The sequence below is a fragment of the Grus americana genome, chromosome 1, assembly GCF_028858705.1.
Source record: "Grus americana isolate bGruAme1 chromosome 1, bGruAme1.mat, whole genome shotgun sequence".
NCBI lineage: Eukaryota > Metazoa > Chordata > Aves > Gruiformes > Gruidae > Grus > Grus americana.
Genome location: NC_072852.1, coordinates 532,144 through 554,074, shown reverse-complemented (window position 1 = coordinate 554,074; position 21,931 = coordinate 532,144). Strand labels below are relative to the sequence as shown.

Sequence of the window (21,931 nt, the reverse complement as noted above, 5' to 3'; positions counted from 1 at the left end):
TGCCGCTGGAGGAGAACTGGGCCTGCCATGCCGAGCTCACCATGGCCAGGCGCAGGCAAAGGGCGGTGGCGATGGCTGCATGGGTGTCCAGGTGCAGGACTGGAAGCTGCGTGATCACAGTGACCAGTTTTTCCATGATGCTGAAGATAACAAGATGCTCCAGGGAGTGCTCCGGAGCGACCGTGGCGCTGGGGACAGCACTGGCTCCCCTGGGGCCCTGCTGCAGCCCAGCCCGGAGGGACTGGGCTGGGGTACAGACCAACCCTCCCCGTCAGTGAGTCCCATGGGTTGGCACTTTGGTCACGAGCTGTGATCTCGTGGTTTTCCAAGTGTTCCTCAAGGGTCCGGCTCCAATGCAAGGACCGACATTGGACACAGGAGGGGCACTGAGGGGCAGGGAGGCCATGGCAGGCAGATAAACACCGGGAGGGCCTGGGGCTGGAGGAGGCCATGGTGCCAGGGCAGGCAGAGTGACAAGGGCACTTGCTCCAGGGAGCAGCGAGAATTGGGAGGTGTGAGGAGCTGGGCAGAAACCTGGAAAGCAGGTCTGCATTCTGCATCAAGGCAGGTGTGCCTGGAAAAGCAGGTGAAGTGGTTGCTTGGCTGGAGAACTGGGATTGGGTGGGGGGAATAAAAAATTGACAATGATTTGGAAAGAAGCAGGAGCAAACCAAGCCCCACAGTGGATCAGCACAGCATTGTCCCCCCAAAAGTGTACGGGATCAGCTCCTTCGGGAGATACACAACTCACGGGAAGCAATCAAATCATCTCGGGTAACTTCGTGAATAACCTGCCCTGCTGGTGGCTCCTCCCCAAACTAAGTAGACAAAAGAAAGGTCGCACCCTGAAGTGAGGACGTAGAGCCATTTCCTTTTCTTTTTCCACACATCATTTGTATTATCGGCAATATCCTTGCCATTCATGTTATCTACTCCTTTCTTAGAGAGTAAACTCCCAGTCAGGGACTGCGTGTCCCTCTACCGCTTCCACAGAACCCACCATAACCAGATGCCAATGAGCATTAACTGGCCCAGGAACAATATTCCTCTGCCCAGAGAACTTGGGATTTGCTGAGAGCATGTGAGGTGCAGTCACTGTATCAGCTCTAACAACCACTGTTTACAGGGATGGCCCCAGGGAAGTATGTATGAATATTTTATGAATCATATTACTAAATAGATAGTGCCTGGTCTGTGGTCAGGTTAGCCAGGAAGAGGGAGGCTGATCCACTCCAGGCACAGAAGAACGGTTGAGTTCCGGATATTACAAGCCAAGAAATACCATCTTTCAGCATTTGAGCACAGGTCTATCATTTGTGTGTGTGAAAGGTAGGGGTGGTCCCTCTGGGCCAAGACATGAAGAAGTGAATGCACCTGCTCACCACCTTCCGTCACAGCGCTGAGTGAAGGGGCTGCTATGCCCCCCCCAATCCGCTCCAAAGGATTCTCCAAGGCAATGGCTGCAGGCAAGTCCCAGGTCTGAAAGCTGCAGCTTGTTTCCTGCGGGGACCAGGATAAAATAATCTTTGCCCAAACGCTCAGTGGGTGTGACTGGGACATCACCTCCTCCCAGTACTGGGCAGAGGTGGAGATGGGATGGGCTGGGAAGGACTGGCTCCCCAGCGTGGTGCAGAGCGTGCTCTGCCGGGGGTGCAGCCGATGGGGCAGCTCACACGGATGGGCAAATTTGGGTTTGGGAAGGAATCAGCCCTCAGCAAGACTGGTAGAAGCCATGCAAGATTCTCACCATCCTCTGCAGCACCAAGTGCAGTTTCCTTTGAGGATCATCCAGCTGAGTCTCACTTAATAACCAGCCCCCTCCCTCTGCAGGGACTTTGCTGATGCTCTGGTCCCTCCTGTTTTCAGACCCCTTCCCTGGTTCACCCCATGAGGCCTGAAGCGCTTTGCACAGAATATCTAAATGAAGCGTGAGTGGTGGTGACACCAACAGGGCCAAGACAGAGAGTCCCAGCGTTCCTTCCAGCTTAAACCCCACGAAGCAGCACGAAGCACCAGGCTGAGTGGCTGGGAAATACGGGGGTGACTCAGAGCCACCACAGCCACCTCTCTGTCAAGAGGATGCTGCTCCCCAAGGGGCTTCAGCAGACCCCCCAGCACCCCTGTCCCAGATGGCAGCACGACAGACCATGCCGCCCTGCGGGGGCTTCCAAGCCCCGACCCTCTGCAGCCACGCGCTGCTCAGTGCCCCCCGCAGCAACACCGGGCTGCGAATCTGTAAGCCGGACCCAAGTCCCACACAGCCTCACACCCACTGTTTAATCCGTTCCAAGTCCTCTCCTTTCAGCCCCAGTAGACAAAGGAAAATACAGAGCCTACAAATGTTAGGAGGGCAAATAAGAAAAAAGAAAGAAAAAAGGAAACAGGACAAAATTTATCCCATTTTTCCTAACACAATAGCTGCAAGTCTGATCCTGCAAAAAATGGATGCCATTTTGAGCCCTGAAGTTTCACTTCACGTTACACAGACTGATGTGAGCAGCACACAGACAGACACGTATGTCACATATATAGGGAAGGGGAGAGAGAGGGAAGAGACAGCAACCATATTCCGACAGGAACGCAAACACACCCACCAGCACACAGAGCCCTTTCGCCATACGGACAGAACAAAGACAATTCAGGAATCCCCACAGAAAATCACACCCAAGATTAAAGCCCAAATCACAACAATCTTCAGGCACACCGAGGTCCAGGAAAGGAGCAGCACTACCAAGCGAGCTGGCAGCCCCTGGTTTAAGCTTTCCCTCCTGCATCCTGCACCCTACGTGCCAGGAAGCAGTGGAAGCACGCACCGCTGTGCCTCTGCTTTCAGCAGCTGCATTGCCGAGACCCCTTCGCCTCTCCCCAGCCTTCAGTCTGGAACTGCTGGAGAGAGGACCCTCCAGCCGGAGGTGGACCTGCCTCCCGAGCACGGGGCTGAAGCCTGTTTCCTATGTGAATATGAGCACCTTCACTACCAGTCCCCAAGGGACTCCCTTCTTTTGTAGCAAAAAGATTGGTTTGTGGCAAGAGGAGCCACAGTAACAACCCGGTCCGAGGTACCGGCTGCACGAGCGCAGGTGCTCCAGCGCTGCGCAGGGGACGCAAGCCCCCGGCACGAGCAGAGGCTGCCTGGCAGCACAGGGTCGAAGGTATGGTGGCAGCTGCAGGACAGACGTCTACCGGTTTGTCCTCACGCTGGGGCTGAACCCCAGCACAGCCAGGGCTCCTGGGAGAAGCACCTCCAACTCTACACAGTCAAAGTATAGTGAAATACTTCAAGTATTTAAAAAAAGGAAAGAAAAAAAAAGCCACGGAGGACACAGGCCCTGCCCCACGGGGCTTACACCTGCACCTGAAACGGAGCACATGCACTTTACACACCCGCTAAATAGGCAGAAGTGAAAACTCCTACAAATGCAAAGCTACAAATACCAGCACCTGTACCGGAGAAACACCCCAGAACGTGCGAGATGCACATTTGCCACGAATGGCATTTTCTGTACAATGCACATAACCAGAGAGAAGCTGCGCTCCCGCTGCCTAGCCATCGGAGAAGAGTCCCCCAAGAGACCCCGATGTGCAGGGGCTGGCGGACTGCTCGGGGCAGCCAGGGAGACGGGGTCCTGAGCACCAGCCAAAGTGAGGAGAAGGAGCTTTCCCTCCCAGCCCCAGCACCGAGCGAAAGAAGCAGCCCTTACCTTTGGCCCCTCGCAACACAAACCCGAATCCCTCATGCTCCCTCTTCTGCAGCACGGCCGTCTTCTCCTCAATGATGTAGTCACTGGGCAGGAAAGAGCACAAGAGAATGATGCTAGGGTTAGATTTCAGCACCATGCTGCCAGGTGGAGGTGGCCTTTGTGCCTGTGACAAGGAGACCTCTTCTCATCGACCGTTTCATCTCAGCAAGGAGTTGGGCACAATCTGCTTCCCTCCCTCCCTTGCCCAAAGTCAGAACAAAAAGACGAAAGCTACTTTCCCTCAACGTGTAGGTGGAGGAGAGCCCCGGCTGCCTGGATCACCCTTCTGCCCACCGGTCCCCTTCTCAGTCACCTGCATACGCATGCAGGGAGCTTACTGATCCCACTTTGGGCTTCCCTTTAGATGATGCCCTCAGCATATAACTGACGAGCGGAGCGCCTGAGCAGAGGAGGTGCGGGGGGAGGCAGCCAGCCAGCCATCAGGGAAGCAGCTCTCTCAGACTTTCCGCTTGCCTCTCGTATGAAAAAATTAGACGCTTGACAAAAGGAGAGGTGCCTCTTTGGTAAGTTCCCTGGGAGGGAGAACAGCAGAGTTTATATCCTCATCCCGGCGCTCTGATCTTCTCTTAAAATCCCCCCCCGCGTTGCTAAGTAACGGTCTGTCATTAGCAGAGGGGGGATGCATTGCATTGTCCTAGTTTAACAAAGCTGCTCTCCCTGCCCTCCGCGGCGGCCAGACGAGAAGAACGGGGAAAATCCAGCGGTGGAGAGAGGTGAACGGACGCGCAGCTCCGCGCGGACCCCGGCCGCCGGCGACCCTTCCAACACAGCACCTCTATGCGTGCCGGGAGGGGCGGGGGGCGCGCGGGGAGGGGAGACGGGAGAGGGATTCTCTCAGCAAACGGGAGCTTAAATGCAGCCCTGCAAATCCCTCCCAGCAGAGCCGCATGTCTGACATCAGAGTGGAATTAATCAGGGACCTCGGTCCCTCTCGGCAGCGCGGGGAAGGAGCCTTGCCCACCCAGCCAAAACCGAGGGAGGCAGAGGGAGCGATGGCGCGGGCCTGTCGCCAGACCCAGGCACGTGCAGCCAGCGGCGGGGTCTGCCCAGCGCGCGGCAGCGGGAACAAAGCCCCGCGCAGCACCGCACTGCACAGGACACGCGGCCAAGGAGCAGGTGGAGCGGCGGGCGCGCGGGCAGGCGCGCAGGCAGGCGCGCAGGCAGGAGGGAGGAGACGGCCGTAGACGGGCGCTGGCACAGAGCAGGCTGGGTTCGCACACTGCGGTATGAGGTGCCCCAACATGCGCGGTACGGCCGCTGCAGGCAGGCACACGCCCCACCGGCACACGCGTCCCACGCCGCACCACGCCGAGCCTGCCGCCTCCGGCCCCTCGCTGCAGGGAAGGGGTGGCTCAGGCTGCGCCCGTGTCCCCCCCCGCCGGGACCCTGCCGAATGCAGCAGGGTTGGGGAGGGGGCGGGTGTTTCTGGATGGGAGGCGATGGGCTCACAGTGCTGCTGCGTGGACTACCCACGATTTTGTGTGTAGTTCCTAGCAGCCATGGACTGACCGACAAGCCCCGGGACAGGACACACCTCTCTGCACCCTGTCTGTCTGTAGCCTCATCTGCCAGGGCTGCATCTACGGGCATCACAACCCCTTTCTGGGCAGGTAGTTCTGTGATTCTGCCATTACCACCACAACAGTACTGAGTTCCTGGCAAGACGGATAGAAACACTCCTTCGTTTTCCAGACCAAGGGAAGGAATCACAAAAGTCAATACACGCAACGGCTGCAGGTACCAAAAGACATACAACAGACATCATCCACGCAAACTAACGCAAGACATAAGCCTGAATTCCTTGGACTTCCCTGGCAGTTCACTTTGCACCATAATTTTGGACACGCTTAGGCGTTATCCATGAAAAAACAGGGTATCTTTGAAACCAGTGACTTCATGCCACAAAGTACCTAGACGTGGATAAACTTCAAGAAAACTATGTGAACCGCTTTAAAGGAGGCGGCTGCTGTCATACAGTCATCCCTTTATGTCACATTTTCAACACATTGCCTGTCTTTGAAAAGCAGAGCTGGTTATGCATATGTTCCTCAATATGCGTGAAACTCTCCCCTCTACAACGAAATCCTCTCTTCCAAATGTAGAGCATCCTACTGGAAACAGATTCATAACTACCGTGCCCAGAAGAGGTCATTACGGGAACATAATCCTCCAGTCCATGTCACTAGAGCCAGACAACCTCAAACCGTGATTCCTGTATCAAAGCAGCTGTGGCTGCCCCTGGCTCCCTGGCAGTGTTCAAGGCCAGGTTGGATGGGGCTTTGGGCAACCTGGGCTAGTGGAGGGTGTCCCTGCCCATGGCAGGGGTGGCACTGGGTGGGCTGGGAGGTCCCTTCCCACCCAAACCCTTCTGGCATTCTGCGATAAGCCTTTTTTTGCGCTATGACTTACCATTTAGGAGGAGAGCTAGACCTACCACGTTTCCATCCACAGGAATATCCCCCCACATGACTTGTCAATCCCTTGTAGATGACCTGTGCCAGATCTTACTCCCATACCAAGAGCAAATTCTGCCACCTCTACAAGAACGTGTTTGTGTGTGTGTACATGCGAGAGAAAGAGAGAGAAGGGAAGCAAAGGTTTACGTACAAAATCATGATTTCTGTTTACCTGGGGTGGGCTGAAGTGCCCAATTAGTCCTGCTGTGATTGCTTTGTCAGTGAGAAAGTGAGGAATCCATGACGAAAGAAAATTCTGTACCTCTGGTTCTTCCCATAGGACCTCTGTGGTTGTTTCATCCACATGATAAACTGAAGAAACTCTTGACAAAACTGCTTGTACTCTGTATAAGTACAATTTCACCCAGCCTCCCCCACCAATCCTCATCTGCCAAGATTTCCTGCAATAATGTAAGCCTTTAAATAAGTTCAGCCTGCTGCTGCTCTTACCCAAAGTTATTCTGTACAAAGAATATTTGATTCTTTCCGCCACCTCTGAATTATTCCTCCTCCTCCAAGTAAACTGGCAAGTACCACCTTAATTCAAAAACCTAAACTTGTCAGAAACAACAGGAAAACTTCCCAACACACTTTCTGTCCCTGAACACTCCAAAAATATGAATGTAGAGCTACCTGTGGGATTTTTAGAAACGCTGGACATTTATTTTTTTTAGCTCACTCTCTTCCATTGTGCCGTCCACAGAGGGATTTATGGAGTTACCCTTGCAAGTTTAAGTCCCTCCAGAACCTGCGAACACTCTGCCTGTTGCCATCTGGCTCTGCAGGCACCTAAAAATCCTCAGCTTCGTAACTGAGTACAGCGAGATCCGTTGGACACCTTCACGTTTGGATACAACCGCGCCATTTGGTTCTATAGATAGATGTATGTAAAAAGTGAAATAAAAAGTCCCTACATTTTTGTGAACTAGAATTGTGGGGGAGTAGAGAGACACCCGAGATGCCACTGATGGGCACTGCTGGAGCTCCGAGGGCTGGAAAATGCAATATAAAACAGCCTGGGGAAAGAGATGAAGCAGTGTAATCAAAGACTTGTGATAGTGTCATACTGAAAAAAATAACCTGAATTACTCATTTTTTTTTTTATTTTTGTCTAAATAAAAATAGGAACTTTCAAAAAATAAGATGTAGTAGGGAGTTATTTTAAGGTATAAGAGAAAGATTAAGCAAAATAATGATTTAATACTCTCATGACATAAATGTTTAAATAAATTTATGATACCCAATGGAAAACAGCACCTCAAGTTCACTGCCAGATTACCGTGCCCTACATGTAACTGGTAAATGAATAAACAGACGAGCTAAAGTAACGATACAGAGGCATCAGAGCACGGCTCCTCAAGATGACACAAGGTCTCTCGGAGCGTCTCGTTTCCGCAGGGTTGAGTGTCAGACCTTCTGCTGGTTTGTCTTTTGTGGAAACCTAATTAAAAAGACAGTTAACGCACATGACTCTTGACTAGGGCAAAATTTTACTAACTTTGGGACTCTTTAGAGGGACAAACCTAATAGATCTGTCAAATGAACAATTAAAAAAATGGCACGGCTATGGCTGTACTAAATAGCTACAGCTGACTCCTGGTAACACCATAACAGCAAGGACTAGCTCTGATCCTAAAGTGAAAACCCAGTGGTTAGAAGAATTAGAGATTTTTTCAATTGTCTGGGCCTGGTGAAATTCACTGAAGGTGCCCAGGCAGCCAGTGGAATGTAGCTGGCATCTGCGGTGGGTTGTCTCTGAGAGTTTGCATGGGATGCACGACACTCCAGAAGATCTGAAAAAGGGACGATGCTCATCTTTAAAAACAGGCAGTAGAAAGATCAAAGGAAGTATAAAATGAAGCAACTCATCTTTAATTTCCAGGAAAATCCTCTAACAAACAACACAACAGTTTAATAAAACATCTAGAAGAAAAGAAGGTGATGAGTACCAGGTGGCATGGATTTGAAAGAACTGATTGTGCTAAATGAACCTAATTTCTGTTTGAACATAACAGGTCTCATGAACATGGGGAAGGCAGTTCTGTGAAATGCATCTTGATGTCAGTTAAGCATTCTGAATGCTCTCACAAGGCATTCTCATAAAAAAAAACAAGGGGAACATAAACTACTGCAAGGTGAGTAAACTGCTGGTTGGACACATTTTTCACTGTTGAACGGAAGGATGTATCAAGTGGGATTTCACAGGGCTCTGTCTTGGGACAAGCTCGATGTTTTCCCCAATGACTAGGATGTAACAGAGAGTAAACTCAATAAACTTGCAGAAGAGCCCATCTGAGAGGGCAGCACCACACCGGAAGAGCAGACTTGGATTCATGTGCTGCTATCACTGGAGAAATGGCCTGAAAAATACCAGAGGAAAAAGGAAGAGTGCGAGGGACTACAGTCAGAGCTATGACAAGAGAAACAGAAGATGGAGGAGGTCCAGCTGGGCAGCCGGCTGGCAGGAGAGGCCATGAACACCGGCCTGGACTCATACGCGCCAGCAGCAGTGTCACACTTTGGTGAAAAAAGGATGATGGACTGACTGGAGATACATGAACAGGAGTGCTGTCTGAGACCTGAAATAATCTTTCTGCCCTAGCCCGTGCTGCAGGAGCCTTGGGAGTCATCTAGTTAAACGTGGGCATATATAAAAGAAGCACCTACAGTGAGCAAGTCGCTCTGGGCTCCTTTTAGACTCAATGGAGAGCTATTCAGTGAAGTCAATGGAGCTGTGATTCATCCCATGCTGAAATGGCCGCCTACATTTGTCAAATGAATGGCACCCCTGGCTCCACTGATTGCACACATCTGTATCGACTCCCAGGGTGAGCCAGGGCGATGAGCTCAGACACCTACATGGCAGACACCTACAACGAAGTGACGTGAATCACATTACTAAAGTTAGGTAACACTCCAGTTGCCCAGGTCTTAGCACCACACTTCCAGAAGGATGTGGGTCAAGAGGAGAGTCCCAAGGAGGACACCTGGAAGATAAAAGGCCCAGGAGGAAAGACGTGGTTTGATTGTGTAGGGTCCTGCACCCAGGGAGGAACAACCCCAGGCACCAGGACAGGTTGGGGGTTGACCTGCTGGGAAGCAGCACTGCGGAGAAGGACCTGGCAGTCCTGGTGGACAACAAGCTCTCCGTGACCAGCAGTGTGCCCTCGTGGCCAAGAAGGCCAATGGTGTCCCGGGGTGCATTAAGAGCAGCGTGGCCAGCAGGTCGAGGGAGGTTCTCCTCCCCCTCTGCTCTGCCCTGCTGAGGCCACATCTGGAGTTCTGTGTCCAGTGCTGGGCTCCCCAGTTCCAGACAGACTGGGAACTACTGGGGAGAGTCCAGCCGAGGGCTGCGAGGATGAGGAGGGGACTGGAGCATCTCTCGGACGAGGAAAGGCTGAGAGACCCGGGGCTGTTTAGTCTGGAGAAGAGAAGGCTGAGAGGGGATCTCATCAACACTTATCACGATCTAAAGGGTGGGGGTCAGCAGGATGGGGCCAGACTCTTCTCCGTGGTGCCCAGCGACAGGACAAGGGGCAACGGGCACAAACTGGAACACGGGAAGTTCCATCTCAACAGGAGGAAAAACTTCTTCCCTCTGAGGGTGACCGAGCCCTGGGACAGGCTGCCCAGAGAGGTTGTGGAGTCTCCTTCTCTGGAGAGATTCCAAACCCGCCTGGACGCCATCCTGTGCGACCTGCTCTGGGTGATCCTGCTCTAGCAGGGGGTTGGACCAGATGATCTCCAGAGGTCCTTTGCAACTCCCACCAGTGTGGGATTCTGTGAATCTGTGACTGATTGGTTTGGTTGTTCCCATGAGAAAATGCTTAAAAGGTGTTGTACAACTTCTCAGTAGTGATATTGCTGAAGCACAGGAACAGGGGGTGGTGATGGAAGGCCACTCACTGGGAACTTTCAGATAAAACTCTCACTAGAAAAAATTAAGTTCAGCTGAAGCTGGTGTTGGTGGAGGGATGGACCATTTCAGGCCTCTCCCAGTAGAAACCTCACTCATACTGTGGTGTTCCACAGTCACAGCCAGGCAGTGCGGGGAGTTTAATTCTGCTCAGCTACCTCGTGCAGAAGCCATCTCGCACAACAGAAGGATGATTTACGGTAACAGTAAACAAGTGGGGCACAGACCATGCTCTGGCCCCAAAAGCATGTGGTACAGCCTGAGTCTTTATGGACAAACTTCCTTCTCTCCCCCCAAAAATCAAAGCCATAACTCAGGGCAGCTCTTTCCAACCTAGAGATTGCCTCTGGCTAGGGCTGGCCTTGCGCTATGCCTGGGCTTGTCCAGGAGGCTGCAAGTTGGCCCAGATCAAATCTATCCCATAGAGCAAGCCAGCAATGAAACAGCACGGCTGACGATGAGATGGCATGCGTGTCTCCTTCCTGCCCCTATCTCATGTCACAGAGCAGATGAAGCTTTAGGGAGGGAGATCACAGGTCACCCTTGGATTTATATACAAAACAGTTAAGCTTCTAGCAGAAATCAACAGGGAAGAGGCATGTCCCCGAGGTTTGGGATCAGCTGGGCACACGGCTATTGAACGGGTTGCTGGGCACAGCGTCCCTCGCAGTGATGGAGCCTGGAGAGACGTACCCGACCCGAGCAAGCTCAGAGGCTGCTGTCACACAGTCCTGCTCTTCTGCAGCGCGGATGCTAGCCAAAGCACAACACAGCTGTATTTCTTGGCTCTACTTGGATACGAGAGAAAAAGAGCGACCACAGTGGGTCAGATCTGGTGTCTCCAACATCTACGGACAGCAGCAGCCTGGAGAGAGGGAAGGAGCAGCTCTGGGGTGACTGCTGCTGTCCCAGGAAAGCTCCCAGCCCAGAGCCTGGCAGCCAGGGACCCCAGCAACAACATCAGAAGTGAAACTGGGAAAAGCCCTATCCCGAATGGAAAAATGAAGCGTTACATCTCCTCTGTAGATGAGGAAATCCCTGGGAAGGCAGGCGACAGTGGTGCTTCTGTATGGAAAGCAAAGGACAGCAGGAAACGGAGAGGGGGCTAGAAAGGAGCCTATTTGTGCTCCTAACTGATCCTGAAGCACTGATTACCATCAGTAAGATTTTCTGTTTAATTTAGTCAGGAGGCAGCTCATCAAGGCACTGATTATGAGCTACGTCAAAAGCAAACTGACAGATGAAAAGCAACTCTGACTCCAGAAGAAACCATCTTCCAGCCATGCACACCCCCCATCTGGAAGCGCAGCAAGCCCCTGGGAGGACGCGTTGTCTGAGATCACATTCCCTCCAGCACGGGTCAAACCCGTGTCAGACACCAGTTACAAACCCAAAGCCAGTACTGCCCCGTCCCAGATGAGACGTGGGCTGCGAGTACCAGAGAAATTCTGAAGATCAGATACTTCAGAAAGTGAGGAAGACCGTTAGTGAAAGGCACCGAAAAGCAGCATCTTCCCCATTCAAACGCGGACGGTTTTCACAGAAACTTTCAGCACTGGATTCATTTCATTTAAACACAGCAAGCTAGGAACTTCTAGGGCATTAACCAAAACACTAAAATACGGCAGCTCATTAAGGGAACAAGAAGTCTAAGGAAGTCCAAGACACGCTTTGCCTGGACTCCAAACTAGCAGTGATACTGAGAAAGCTGTTAAGAACTCGCTGGGAACGCCAAAAAGCAGTCGAGGACAAGGTGCCATCACGGAGATGCGCAACAGGTAAGCCCTTGGAGTAATCAGGCTTATATTTATACTGGCAGAAGGAAACTCTTTGTCCCGGATTTTTATCCTCACTTGCCAGAAGAGGCATTGCAGCTGAAGAGGCGACGCTATCCAGCTCCTTCTCCCCGGGTATGCTCTCCACCAGACAGGCCAAACCTGGCACCCACAGTGGGAACGGACCGCAGATGAGCAAACGTGGCTCCGTCTGCAGGGAGAGGAGGTCAGGTCCGTCATTCACAGCCTCCCGCTACCACTTCTTCAGCAAACGGTGCTAAATGGGGTCTACTAAAAAAGGAGGCAAAGGCAGCCTCTGATCCACGCTTAGCGCTGCCAAATTACCGATGTCACCGGTGGGAATTCTGCTCCACAGAAACAGCATTGTTCAAAGCTGACGTCGGAGCCATTTGGCTGCGCAGATGCACAGAGACGGATAAGGTAACACGCAACAGCATCTCAAATCTTAGGATGTCTCACTAGCTCACGAAATTCATGCTGCATATATCTAAAGGGGAAGATGGCCACGAACAGAGGGATGTTACGGGAGTTAGTCCCACCGCTGCCTTCTGTTGTCACATGTACTGGGAAAGGACAGGTGACACCCAAAATCTCCCTTTGCTTGAATGAAAGGAGATTAAAAAATATTATGTCTGCCTCTTGCCCAATACACATTCAGGAAAGAACAAAGCATATTTCTATAAATAATAAAAAAAAGTCCTAAAAAATCCGAACCCTACAATGTGGATTTATTCCGTCCTCGGCAAAGGAGACAGATGGAGACTGTTTAAGGGCACTGTGCTGCAGACACAGTACAAATACATGCCACACATTGAGAAAAAACAGAAAGAAGCTGGCATGGCTAAACAGCAGGGAAATGGAGGTTATTAAAATCAAGAAAATATCCTTCATAAAGCTGAAGCCATATCCAAATGAGGAAAAAGGAAAGGACTGTGAGCTCTTGCAGGTTAAATGTAAAATCACAGTATGACAGGCCAAATATGCATCTGTGGACCAATGCGCAGAAGACCTCAAAACCACACTAAATCGGTTTTCAAGTGCTTATGGAGCAGGAAGCCTCCCGGAGCGTCTTCGGGGTCAGCTCGTCATGGTGTCAAAGCAGCACCCGGAGAGGTTAGGCCATAACAGAAACTAAACACAATTTCTGCTTCCATGTTGCGGGGAGGTTTCCCCTTCAGACGTGCAGAGACTTGTGGGCAGACGCATCCAAAACTGAACGTCTCTACAAGAGGTTCCGGCACAAGGAGAGGCACAAGCCACCAGGACCAGACAGCAGACAGCTAAGTGTCTGGAGTACCTTGTGGGCGACAGAGCCGTGCCGCTCACGGTGCGTAGGCTGCGGTGAGCAGCACTGTGGCATCTGGGGCCGCGACAGCGGGCACGTGGCGCCTGTTTTTATAGGGACGCTGGGAGAGAAGGAAGGTGCTGCAGGTCCCTCTTCCTGACGCCTCCCTGGGCAAGGCTCTGAGAGCAAGCAGAGAGCCCACCAACACACGGATAAATATTACACTTGGGAAAGCTAACGTGGCATTTTAAGTGAATGCCTTGCCTCATAAACTCCAGTAACGAGTGGTGTCCCTCAAGGGTCCATACTGGGACCAATACTATTTAATATCTTCATTAACAACATAGTGGGATCGAGTGCACCCTCAGCAAGTTGCTGACAACACCAAGCTGTGTGGTGTGGTCGACACGCTGGAGGGAAGGGATGCCATCCAGAGGGACCTGGACAGGCTGGAGAGGTGGGACTGTGAGAACTGCATGGAGTTCAACAAGGCCAAGGGCAAGGTCCTGCACGTGGGTCGGGGCAATCCCAAGCACAGCTCCAGGCTGGGCGAGGAATGGATGGGGAGCAGCCCTGGGCAGAAGGACTTGGGGGTACTGCTGGATGAAAATTGGACATAAACCAGCAACGTGCACTGGCAGCCCAGAAAGCCACCCATGTCCTGGGCTGCGTGTCCAGCAGCGTGAGCAGCAGGTCGAGGGAGGGGATTTTGCCCCTCTGCTCTGCTCTGGGGAGACCCCCCCTGCAGTGCTGCATCCAGCTTGGGGGTCCCCAGCACAAGAAGGACATGGAGCTGTTGGAGCGAGTCCAGAGGAGGCCACGGAGATGCTGCGAGGGCTGGAGCACCTCTGCTATGGAGACCTCAGGCTGAGAGAATTGGGGTTGTTCAGCCTGGAGAAGAGAAGGCTGCGGGGAGACCTTATTGTGGCCCTGCAATACTTAAAAGGAGGCTTATAAGAAATATAGCTGTGGCTGCCCCTGGCTCCCTGGCAGTGTTCAACCTGGGCTAGTGGAGGCTGCAGGGGGATTGGACTAGATGATCTTTAAAGGTCCCTTCCAACCCAAACCATTCTGTGATAAAGCACATATGGATGCAGGTAAGGGAGGTCCCTCCCCCCCTCCAGCAATTCTGGGATTCTGTAGATAGTGGGGGAAACCCAACCCACAACGCTGCTCTCAGCCACGTCAGGAAGTACCCTTGGTCCCCAAAACCAACCAGTGCAGAAGGGCTTGTGTCGACACCGCTCCGGCAACCTCCCTCAGAGCCCCCACCTGCGCCCTCACTGCCCTGGGGGTCCCTGGGAACGAACATACCACCTTTTGTTTTAAAGTGGTTTAGGTTCAAAATGCTCAAATAACCTGAGGACTGTGCAGCAGGTGATGAAGCAGTGTTCCACGACAAGGTGCTAAGGGCGAGCACGGCACAGGGACAGGCAATGGTGTCTGAGGGTACAGGACCTGCTGAGACGACTCTGGAGGATCACGCCGAACTCAAGAGTCTCCTCAGTAGCACCCTTAGCAAGCGCTCGCTAAATTAAACATTCCCAGAACCACAAGCAGGTTTTGTTCCAGAGATGCAGCGGGCCAACACCAGAACGGAGCAAGGGGTGAACTGCCATACAGCCAGAGGGAATGACCAATGGGGAAAAAAGCAGAGATCCAAATTATTTGACAACATAAAACTTAAATAAAGTCTACTTAGATTTCCAAAAGCATTTGACAAGGTCTCTCATTAAAGTCTCTTGAGGAAGCTAAGAAGCCATGGGATAAAAAGGAAGGGTATTACATGTTAAATTTGCTAAAAGGTTTAAAATAAAAGTAAATGATTGGATTTCACATCAGAAGAAAGGTCAGCAGCAGTCTCATGGGGATCGGTGCCAGGACTTACGCTGCTCAACATAGCCCGAGATCACTTATGAGAGAGGAATGAAAAAGAGGTTTGCTGATAATGCTGAATTATTCAGGATAATAAAGACAGGGAAAACTGTGAGGAACTGTAGAAAGATCTTAAAATGTAAGATGAACTGTAAGGTGGAGAAAAACTGATGCACACGGGAAAAAATAATTCTCTCCTCATACATAAAAACACAGGCTCTGAGTTGACCATTACGACCAGGATTAAGAACTTGGGGATATGGTAGTGTCAGCCTGATGTCCTACAACAGCCAGGAAGGACGAGCAATGAAAAGTGAGTTGGACAGAGGAACGTTGTACCACTGGCACAGCCAAAGTGTCCCCACAGCTTAAATACCGGCAGTAACTCTGATGCTCCCATTTTGGAAAAGAATACAACAAAACTGGAAAAAAATAAAGGTGACATGGACTATCCAAAGTATGGGAAGATTTTCCGTACAAGGAAAGGTGATGCTTAGTACCGCCTAACCTGGAAGAAACACAGCCAGGGGAAATGGTTCTACCAAATCCCGAGTGCTACGGCGGGGCCAAGAGTGGTGGCCTGCCCACCGCCTCCTCCAGCACAAGGACTAAGCCACACTGAATGAACCTAGAAGGTAAGTTTCAAAACAAACTGCGTTTTTCACATGACATGGGATAAAGTTTCTTCTTGCCACAGGATACTGTGCTAAAAATTTACATGGAATCAAGGAGCGACTGGACAAACTCCTGGAAGAGCAATCCCTGAAATACTACTGCATACAGGACACACTTTGGATGGAGAATCTCCGACCCACGGGAAGCATCACCGTGCATATGCCCTGTTCCCATACCTTTCCCTGGTCACCCCGGACTGGTCTCACAGAAAGGAGAGGCAGACTTCTTGCCTGAGCCAGTACGACCGCTCTTCCGAAGCTCAGCAAAAAAAAGCCCTTCTCAGCTCACAAACCTCTGCTAAAAAAAGACGCATCTGCAGTATGTGCACATCACGCTGCTCAAAGTCTTTTCTTCTCGAAAACCCACTTAAGTGTTTGAAAAGAAATGTGGCTCTAAGGACTCAAACCCATCAGACCTAAATCACTTCTGAAAGCTTGCTGGTAGAAACCGCAGGAGCAGGCAGCCGCACGGCAGACACATCCGACTTCCTCGCACAGCCGGAGTCACTCGCCGCACTCCCTGGTTGCTTCGACAGTGACTGCAGGAGCGTGCGGTTCCTGAATCACCCCACAGACAGCATCAGAGGCTGGCTGTCCTCGGCCTGTCAGGACCACCAGCGACTGGCCTGGCCATGCTGCGTGCCCCGCGCGTTTGAGGTGATTCGCGGTGATAGCTCTGTTCAGACCCTAACCAGCGACGCTGGGAAAAAACTTCACCCATAGAGCAAAAGATTAAAGCTCAAAAAGAGCCAAGCATGAAATCATACCTGACAGGAGGCCTGAGCCTCAGTAGCTGGAGAACGGTTAGAGCACGGCCCTTCACCGACAGCCCGTCCCCAGCCACTGGCTTTTGTCCATCTTGGTCATTGCTGCATTGTCATTGTAAGAATTAAATCAAGGAGACTCAGCGCAAGACCTCCCTGAAGAAGGTGATCTGGACTGTATTTAACTTCTCCTATTAAGCTGACTCTGTCCACTCACATCCCCATAACCACGTTCTCAGAACTGCCAAAGCGTGAGCTACCAAATATTCCGATGGAGGTCACTTGTGTGACACTACAAGGGACCATGGCTGTTAAGTTCTCACCGTGTCTCCTAGTTTCCTCGTTTGGCGAAACCAAACTACACCATGGACAAATCTTTTAGACCCTGTAGGAGTCAACAGTTGTTATGACATGATCCCCGTCCTGTATCCTTCTTGCTTCATCCTCTTCAATCCTAGCAAGGCTGCTGACAACTACCTTTTCTTTCCTCATTTGGGGCAGGCAGTGGCTGCAGTCTGTCTTCCTGCAGATTGAAAGGATGAGGAATGGCGCACGCAGCGTGCCGTGACCTCGTCGCCATCCTCCCGTTCTCAGAGGGCAGGAGGTCTGCTGATGAGCCGCCTGTGCGGTGGCATTGCCAGCACACAGGACTCCCGCCTAACGCAGCATCTGCACGGTGCGCAGCCCAGGGCAGCAACCCAGCCCCCAGTGTGGGGTTACCTGCGCAGGATGTGCCTTTGATCCCTGGCCCACTGTCTCTTGGTGCTTTCTCATGTGGACATCTCCATTGATATTTTGATCATAACCACCCTCTGTATTTCTCTTACAAAATCTCCACACCAGGACTCACTCGGTGTCTGGGGGTCCCGTCCCGTGACACCAGTCATGGCATTGGTTCTGCTGGCCAGCCCCATCTGCGGCGTCGGTCACGCTTGCTTTCATGAAACACTCAGTGCTGGAGGGCAGCAACTCATCCACAGTCACCACGTGTCGGGTTTTCTTGACACACATTTGTCTAACGAGCCAACCATCCTCAGGCAGCACTTCGGTCCTCTAGCGCTGGAAGCTGCTGCACTCTGCAGATCGTAGCCTCTGGTCTTCGAGTTATCTAGCGGTACTGATGGCTACGTGGCCCAAGATATGGCACTGTTTCTTCAAGGCACACCACTTTGCATTAAAGGTAAATCCAGCTCCTTGTGACAGCTGCAACACTTTCCGACATCATCCTCATGAAGCTCAAAGGTAGGTCCCAAAATCACTGAGAGCGACTGTCTTACTGTCTTTATAAGATCTCAGATTCACAGCATATTCAGAACAGTAGGAAAAGAAACTCGTGTCCCCTAAGTGGAACAGTGAATGTCACGAGAAAACATTTTTGCTGAGGCTGTGCACTATCGTCCAATTTGCCGAGCAGTTTGAACCTCGCAGCCTGCGGAAGGAGCGCCCGGGTTTCACACAGCTGCTGGGTATTCGGGTTTCCCGCTCTTGCTGAAATACCAGTGCAAATGTGATCTCAGAGGGCCTTGTTCTGAGGACCATGAGCGCACACCCAAACCTCACTGACTGATGCAGTAACTTGCTTGAGGGCCGCATGTTGGAACCAATTTTCAACAGCCTTCATCAGCGGAGGCATCGCTTTATCCTTGCTGTTTTACAAATTGTTTTATTTTACCAGGTGTACTGCTGCAACTCAAGATTTGACCAATTTAGTCCTAATTCTCTAAGAGCTCAATAGCAATTATTTAATTTCTCCAAGAGTACAGATGTCATGTATGCAGGATCTTACGCTGCAGCTGCTCCCTTGCTGTTCTGGCAATCCGCAGGGATGACTTGAAGTGCCAGCAGACTCCTGTCATCAGCTGGTTCATGACATGAGTCAGAGGGGACCTTTGCAATTTCTTGGTGATGCCATGAATGGCTGTGCCCACCCTGGGGCAGCTTTGTATGTGTCAGAGTATCGTATGCCTGTGTCTGAGCGCCAATCATCAGAGTGTGTCCCTGGAGAGCACTCCCACCACCACCACCATCAGGGGCCAGCTCTGGGGTGAGGCTTTTCCCCTGAGTGCACGCAGGCACACACTGATCCTCTCCACGACGTCCGCAGCAAGAAATACCCGTGGCATGTAGGCATGTCCAGATCAGGAGTGACTGCGACTGCAGCTGCTCCAGACTCAGCACAGGCAGTGTAGTCACTATTGATCGACACATCCTTCATGGTCTTAACCGACAGCTCCTGTCTTTGTAATAAATGACTTAGCACCTTCAGAATGAGAAAAAAACGAATGATGCTTTCTGGTTTTATGCCTTCAGTTGTCTAGCCGAACCGCTTTCTCATAAATCAAACCAGTTGGGAGCCGCAACGTCTCTGACCCGTGATGGTCCCTCTACAAGGAGCAGCACGACTGTGCATCGCTCTGGATTACATCTTCACCTCTCACGCCGGCTGGGCTGAGAGACCGCTGACAGCTCGCACAGACCTGGCTCGGCTTCCTGGCTCATTCTGAGGGGCAGCGTCGTGCAAAGATCATTTCGCAAACGTACTCCTGGGATGAAAATGACTCATCTCACAATGCGGGATGGGTCCACTTCGCAAAACCCCTCTGCAGTGGCCTGGGACAGGCAGAGGCCAGGCGGAACATCCTCTGGGCTGTCCCCACACAGCAGCCTCCATCACTGTATCTTCTCCCTGGACTCACGTTTCCTTGTCGTACTCACGATATCCAATAATTTGCACAATTCTCATTCTAATACAACGGCTGTTTCCCTTGGGTCTGACACATTTCCTCTGTAATAATTATCATTAACTTTTTACTGTAATTAAGAATAACTTTAAGTTAACGCGCTCTGGGTCTCACAATATATTTTGTCATCTCTGTTTGGAACATGAACACTCAGAAACAAAACCTCTTTTTTATATCTTCTATGCTAGTAATTTAACATTCAGTGCTTATAGTGGGTTTCCAACCAGCAAAGACATCGTGTGAAAAACAATTAATTCCTTAAGCCGCCTCCTGTGTTTATCAGCTACTTCTGCTGCCATTAGTGACAAAGACACCTATTGCACTGACACAGCTAGAAGGGCGTTAGCGGAACTCTGCACAACCCTAATGCTGCTAACATTCAACACGGGTGCTCCTTTGCTCCCAGTCCAGCTCGATGTGGAAAACCTCTCAACCTGACAGAGTGATGCGGATGTGACTGTCACCGTCTGCACGAGCCACTTTTCCGTACGTTACTGAATTTCAGTTAATTAAGCAATCACTTCCCCTTTCTTCCCCGTCCTCCCATGCTTCCTGTCACACACACATAAAATGGACTGCGGACAACCCCCAAATCTCTCTTTCAGGAACCTGTTCCAGAAACGTATTTATTCCTTTTAATTTCCTACTGATAATGATGCATGCTGGTTGTCTGGAGCCCCGAGTGTTCTCCCACCCATAAAAAAGCACCTAGAAATGACACGAACTGCTGTGAAAGAGCATCCTAGGCCCGTCTGTGAACAGAACACGGCCCCGGCAGAACACAGCCCTCCCGAAGAGCCGGCAGGGTCATTTCCCCAGCCGAGGGCTCGCTCCTGCGGCCCCGGCTGCACCCGCACGTCCCCAGGCCTGTGAGCCAAAACCCTCAGCGGAGTTTGACTACGGAAGAGCTCACACTAATTTTTTAGAGCCTTGTTCACCACGGATGGTCTGGATTGGAAATCAATGCAGCGCGTGCACAGTGTGCCTGGCCCAGCGTTCGGTGCTCTAAGCAAGCTGCTTGTCACAGCATTAAGCTCACAAGCAGTCTTCAAAAAATGAAAAGGCCAATATGACCGTGACGCAGGCATGTCATGTCATGTCATGTCGTGGTAAGGGTTGTGTGGGAGAAAGGAACGATCCGCTGAAAAGCCAAACGTGGCAAAGAGCTTTCCGGCGCGGTTGCTACTCAAGGAAGCAGAAGAACATGTGGATCCACAACCTTGCGTTTCTGTGGCTGTCTGAAAAAAAAGGAAAGCCGACCAGATCACCAAGCGAGGCAGCAGACGCCACGACGCAGACTGCACCAGCAGCTCCGCAGGCACCAACCGGCCCCTCGGCCGTGGCGACTCCAGGTTTCACCTTACTCTCGTTCAAACTCTCACCAGTCCAAACTCCCAGCAGAGCAGTACTACGCCGGAGGCTTCTCTTAACGCCCGGGGACGGTGAAGCAGAAAAAAGATCACATTTATTAGCAATGTAATGCTTCTGACTTCTTGACTTCTTATACTATGTATTTATTAGTCCAGTTTAAACAACAAGGAAATGAAAAAGTATTTGTATATGAAGACCACACCACGAAAAACTCCAAGACAGTAACAGGAATGGAAATACTTTGATAATTAATGCTTGCACCATGGACAGTGTAGCAACCCTGACAACTATTCCTGAAAAGACAGAAAAGAACATAAATGTAGCAGAAACTTAAGGAAAGCAAACAGAACAGTATTTTTTCTAAAAAGTGATCCAAGTAATCACCAGCCTGAAAGTTAGTTAGCATTCCTAACAAAAACAAACATTACAAGAAAATCACCCTCACGAAGCATTCACGAGCAGCAGCAGCGTACCGGCACCCGGGACTGCTTCGAAGCCAGCGCTGCAGTCCGTGTATGGAGGAAGAGGGACGGAATTATGGTTTGATTCTCTTCTGCCCTGCAGCTCGAGTAGTAACTTACACCCACGCAAAACAATTATAAAACCTATTGTGATTTGTTAGTATGTGATTCCCGCTGTGCACATGCCTGTTAGCATTCATACATGCAAATATATGCAGCTAACATATGGGTAGCTCTGCACACTTCTCGGGGCTGACGCGAGCACTCCTTGTCTGCTGAGAAGGCTGGGACTGTCCATCACTGGGACAGGCTGCCCAGGGAAGTGGCGGAGTCACCATCCCTGGGGGTATTTAGAAGATGTGTAGATGTGGTGCCTGGGGACATGATTTAGTGGTGGACTTGGCAGTGCTGGGTTAACAGCTGGGCTGGATGATATTAAGGACCTTTTCCAACCTAAATGATTCTGTGATTTTATGATTCCCCAAGTCAGCTGCCTCCAAGGTCTGAAGTTCAACCTTCTCTTGCCACAAGATCTATGAAACCCACTGGAGAAAGCAAGATATTTAATTTTGTGAGGATGGAAACAGCTCTCCCGGAATACCAGCGGGACCCATTATTAAATGACATCTCTGACTGAAACATCCAGTTTCCCATTTGGTGATTGAATTTTCCCTCACCCTACCGAAGTCCTGCTTGGCCTTTATGTGAAGTGCCAGAACCAGCTATAATCATTCCTCTGGAATCAATCTTCTCTTCCTCAGCATCTCCTACAGAAGATGGGCCAAGAAGCTACTTTCAAATCCCCATAACTGATGTCAGCATATTACATGT

General features: G+C 51.1%; 1 protein-coding gene across 9 annotated transcripts in view; it reads right to left on the bottom strand.

Annotated features, from left to right (window-relative positions):
• Positions 1-21,931, bottom strand: part of SHANK3 (SH3 and multiple ankyrin repeat domains 3) — a 383,466-nt gene that overhangs the window by 89,387 nt on the left and 272,148 nt on the right. For all 9 annotated transcript variants that reach the window (XR_008574833.1, XR_008574834.1, XM_054811562.1 and 6 more), the window contains exon 16: positions 3,702-3,784. Coding sequence is in view for 7 of the 9 variants with exons in the window: in XM_054811562.1 (XP_054667537.1) it covers positions 3,702-3,784 (83 nt within the window). In the remaining 2 variants the exon portion in view is untranslated. The remainder of the gene's footprint in view (positions 1-3,701; positions 3,785-21,931) is intronic.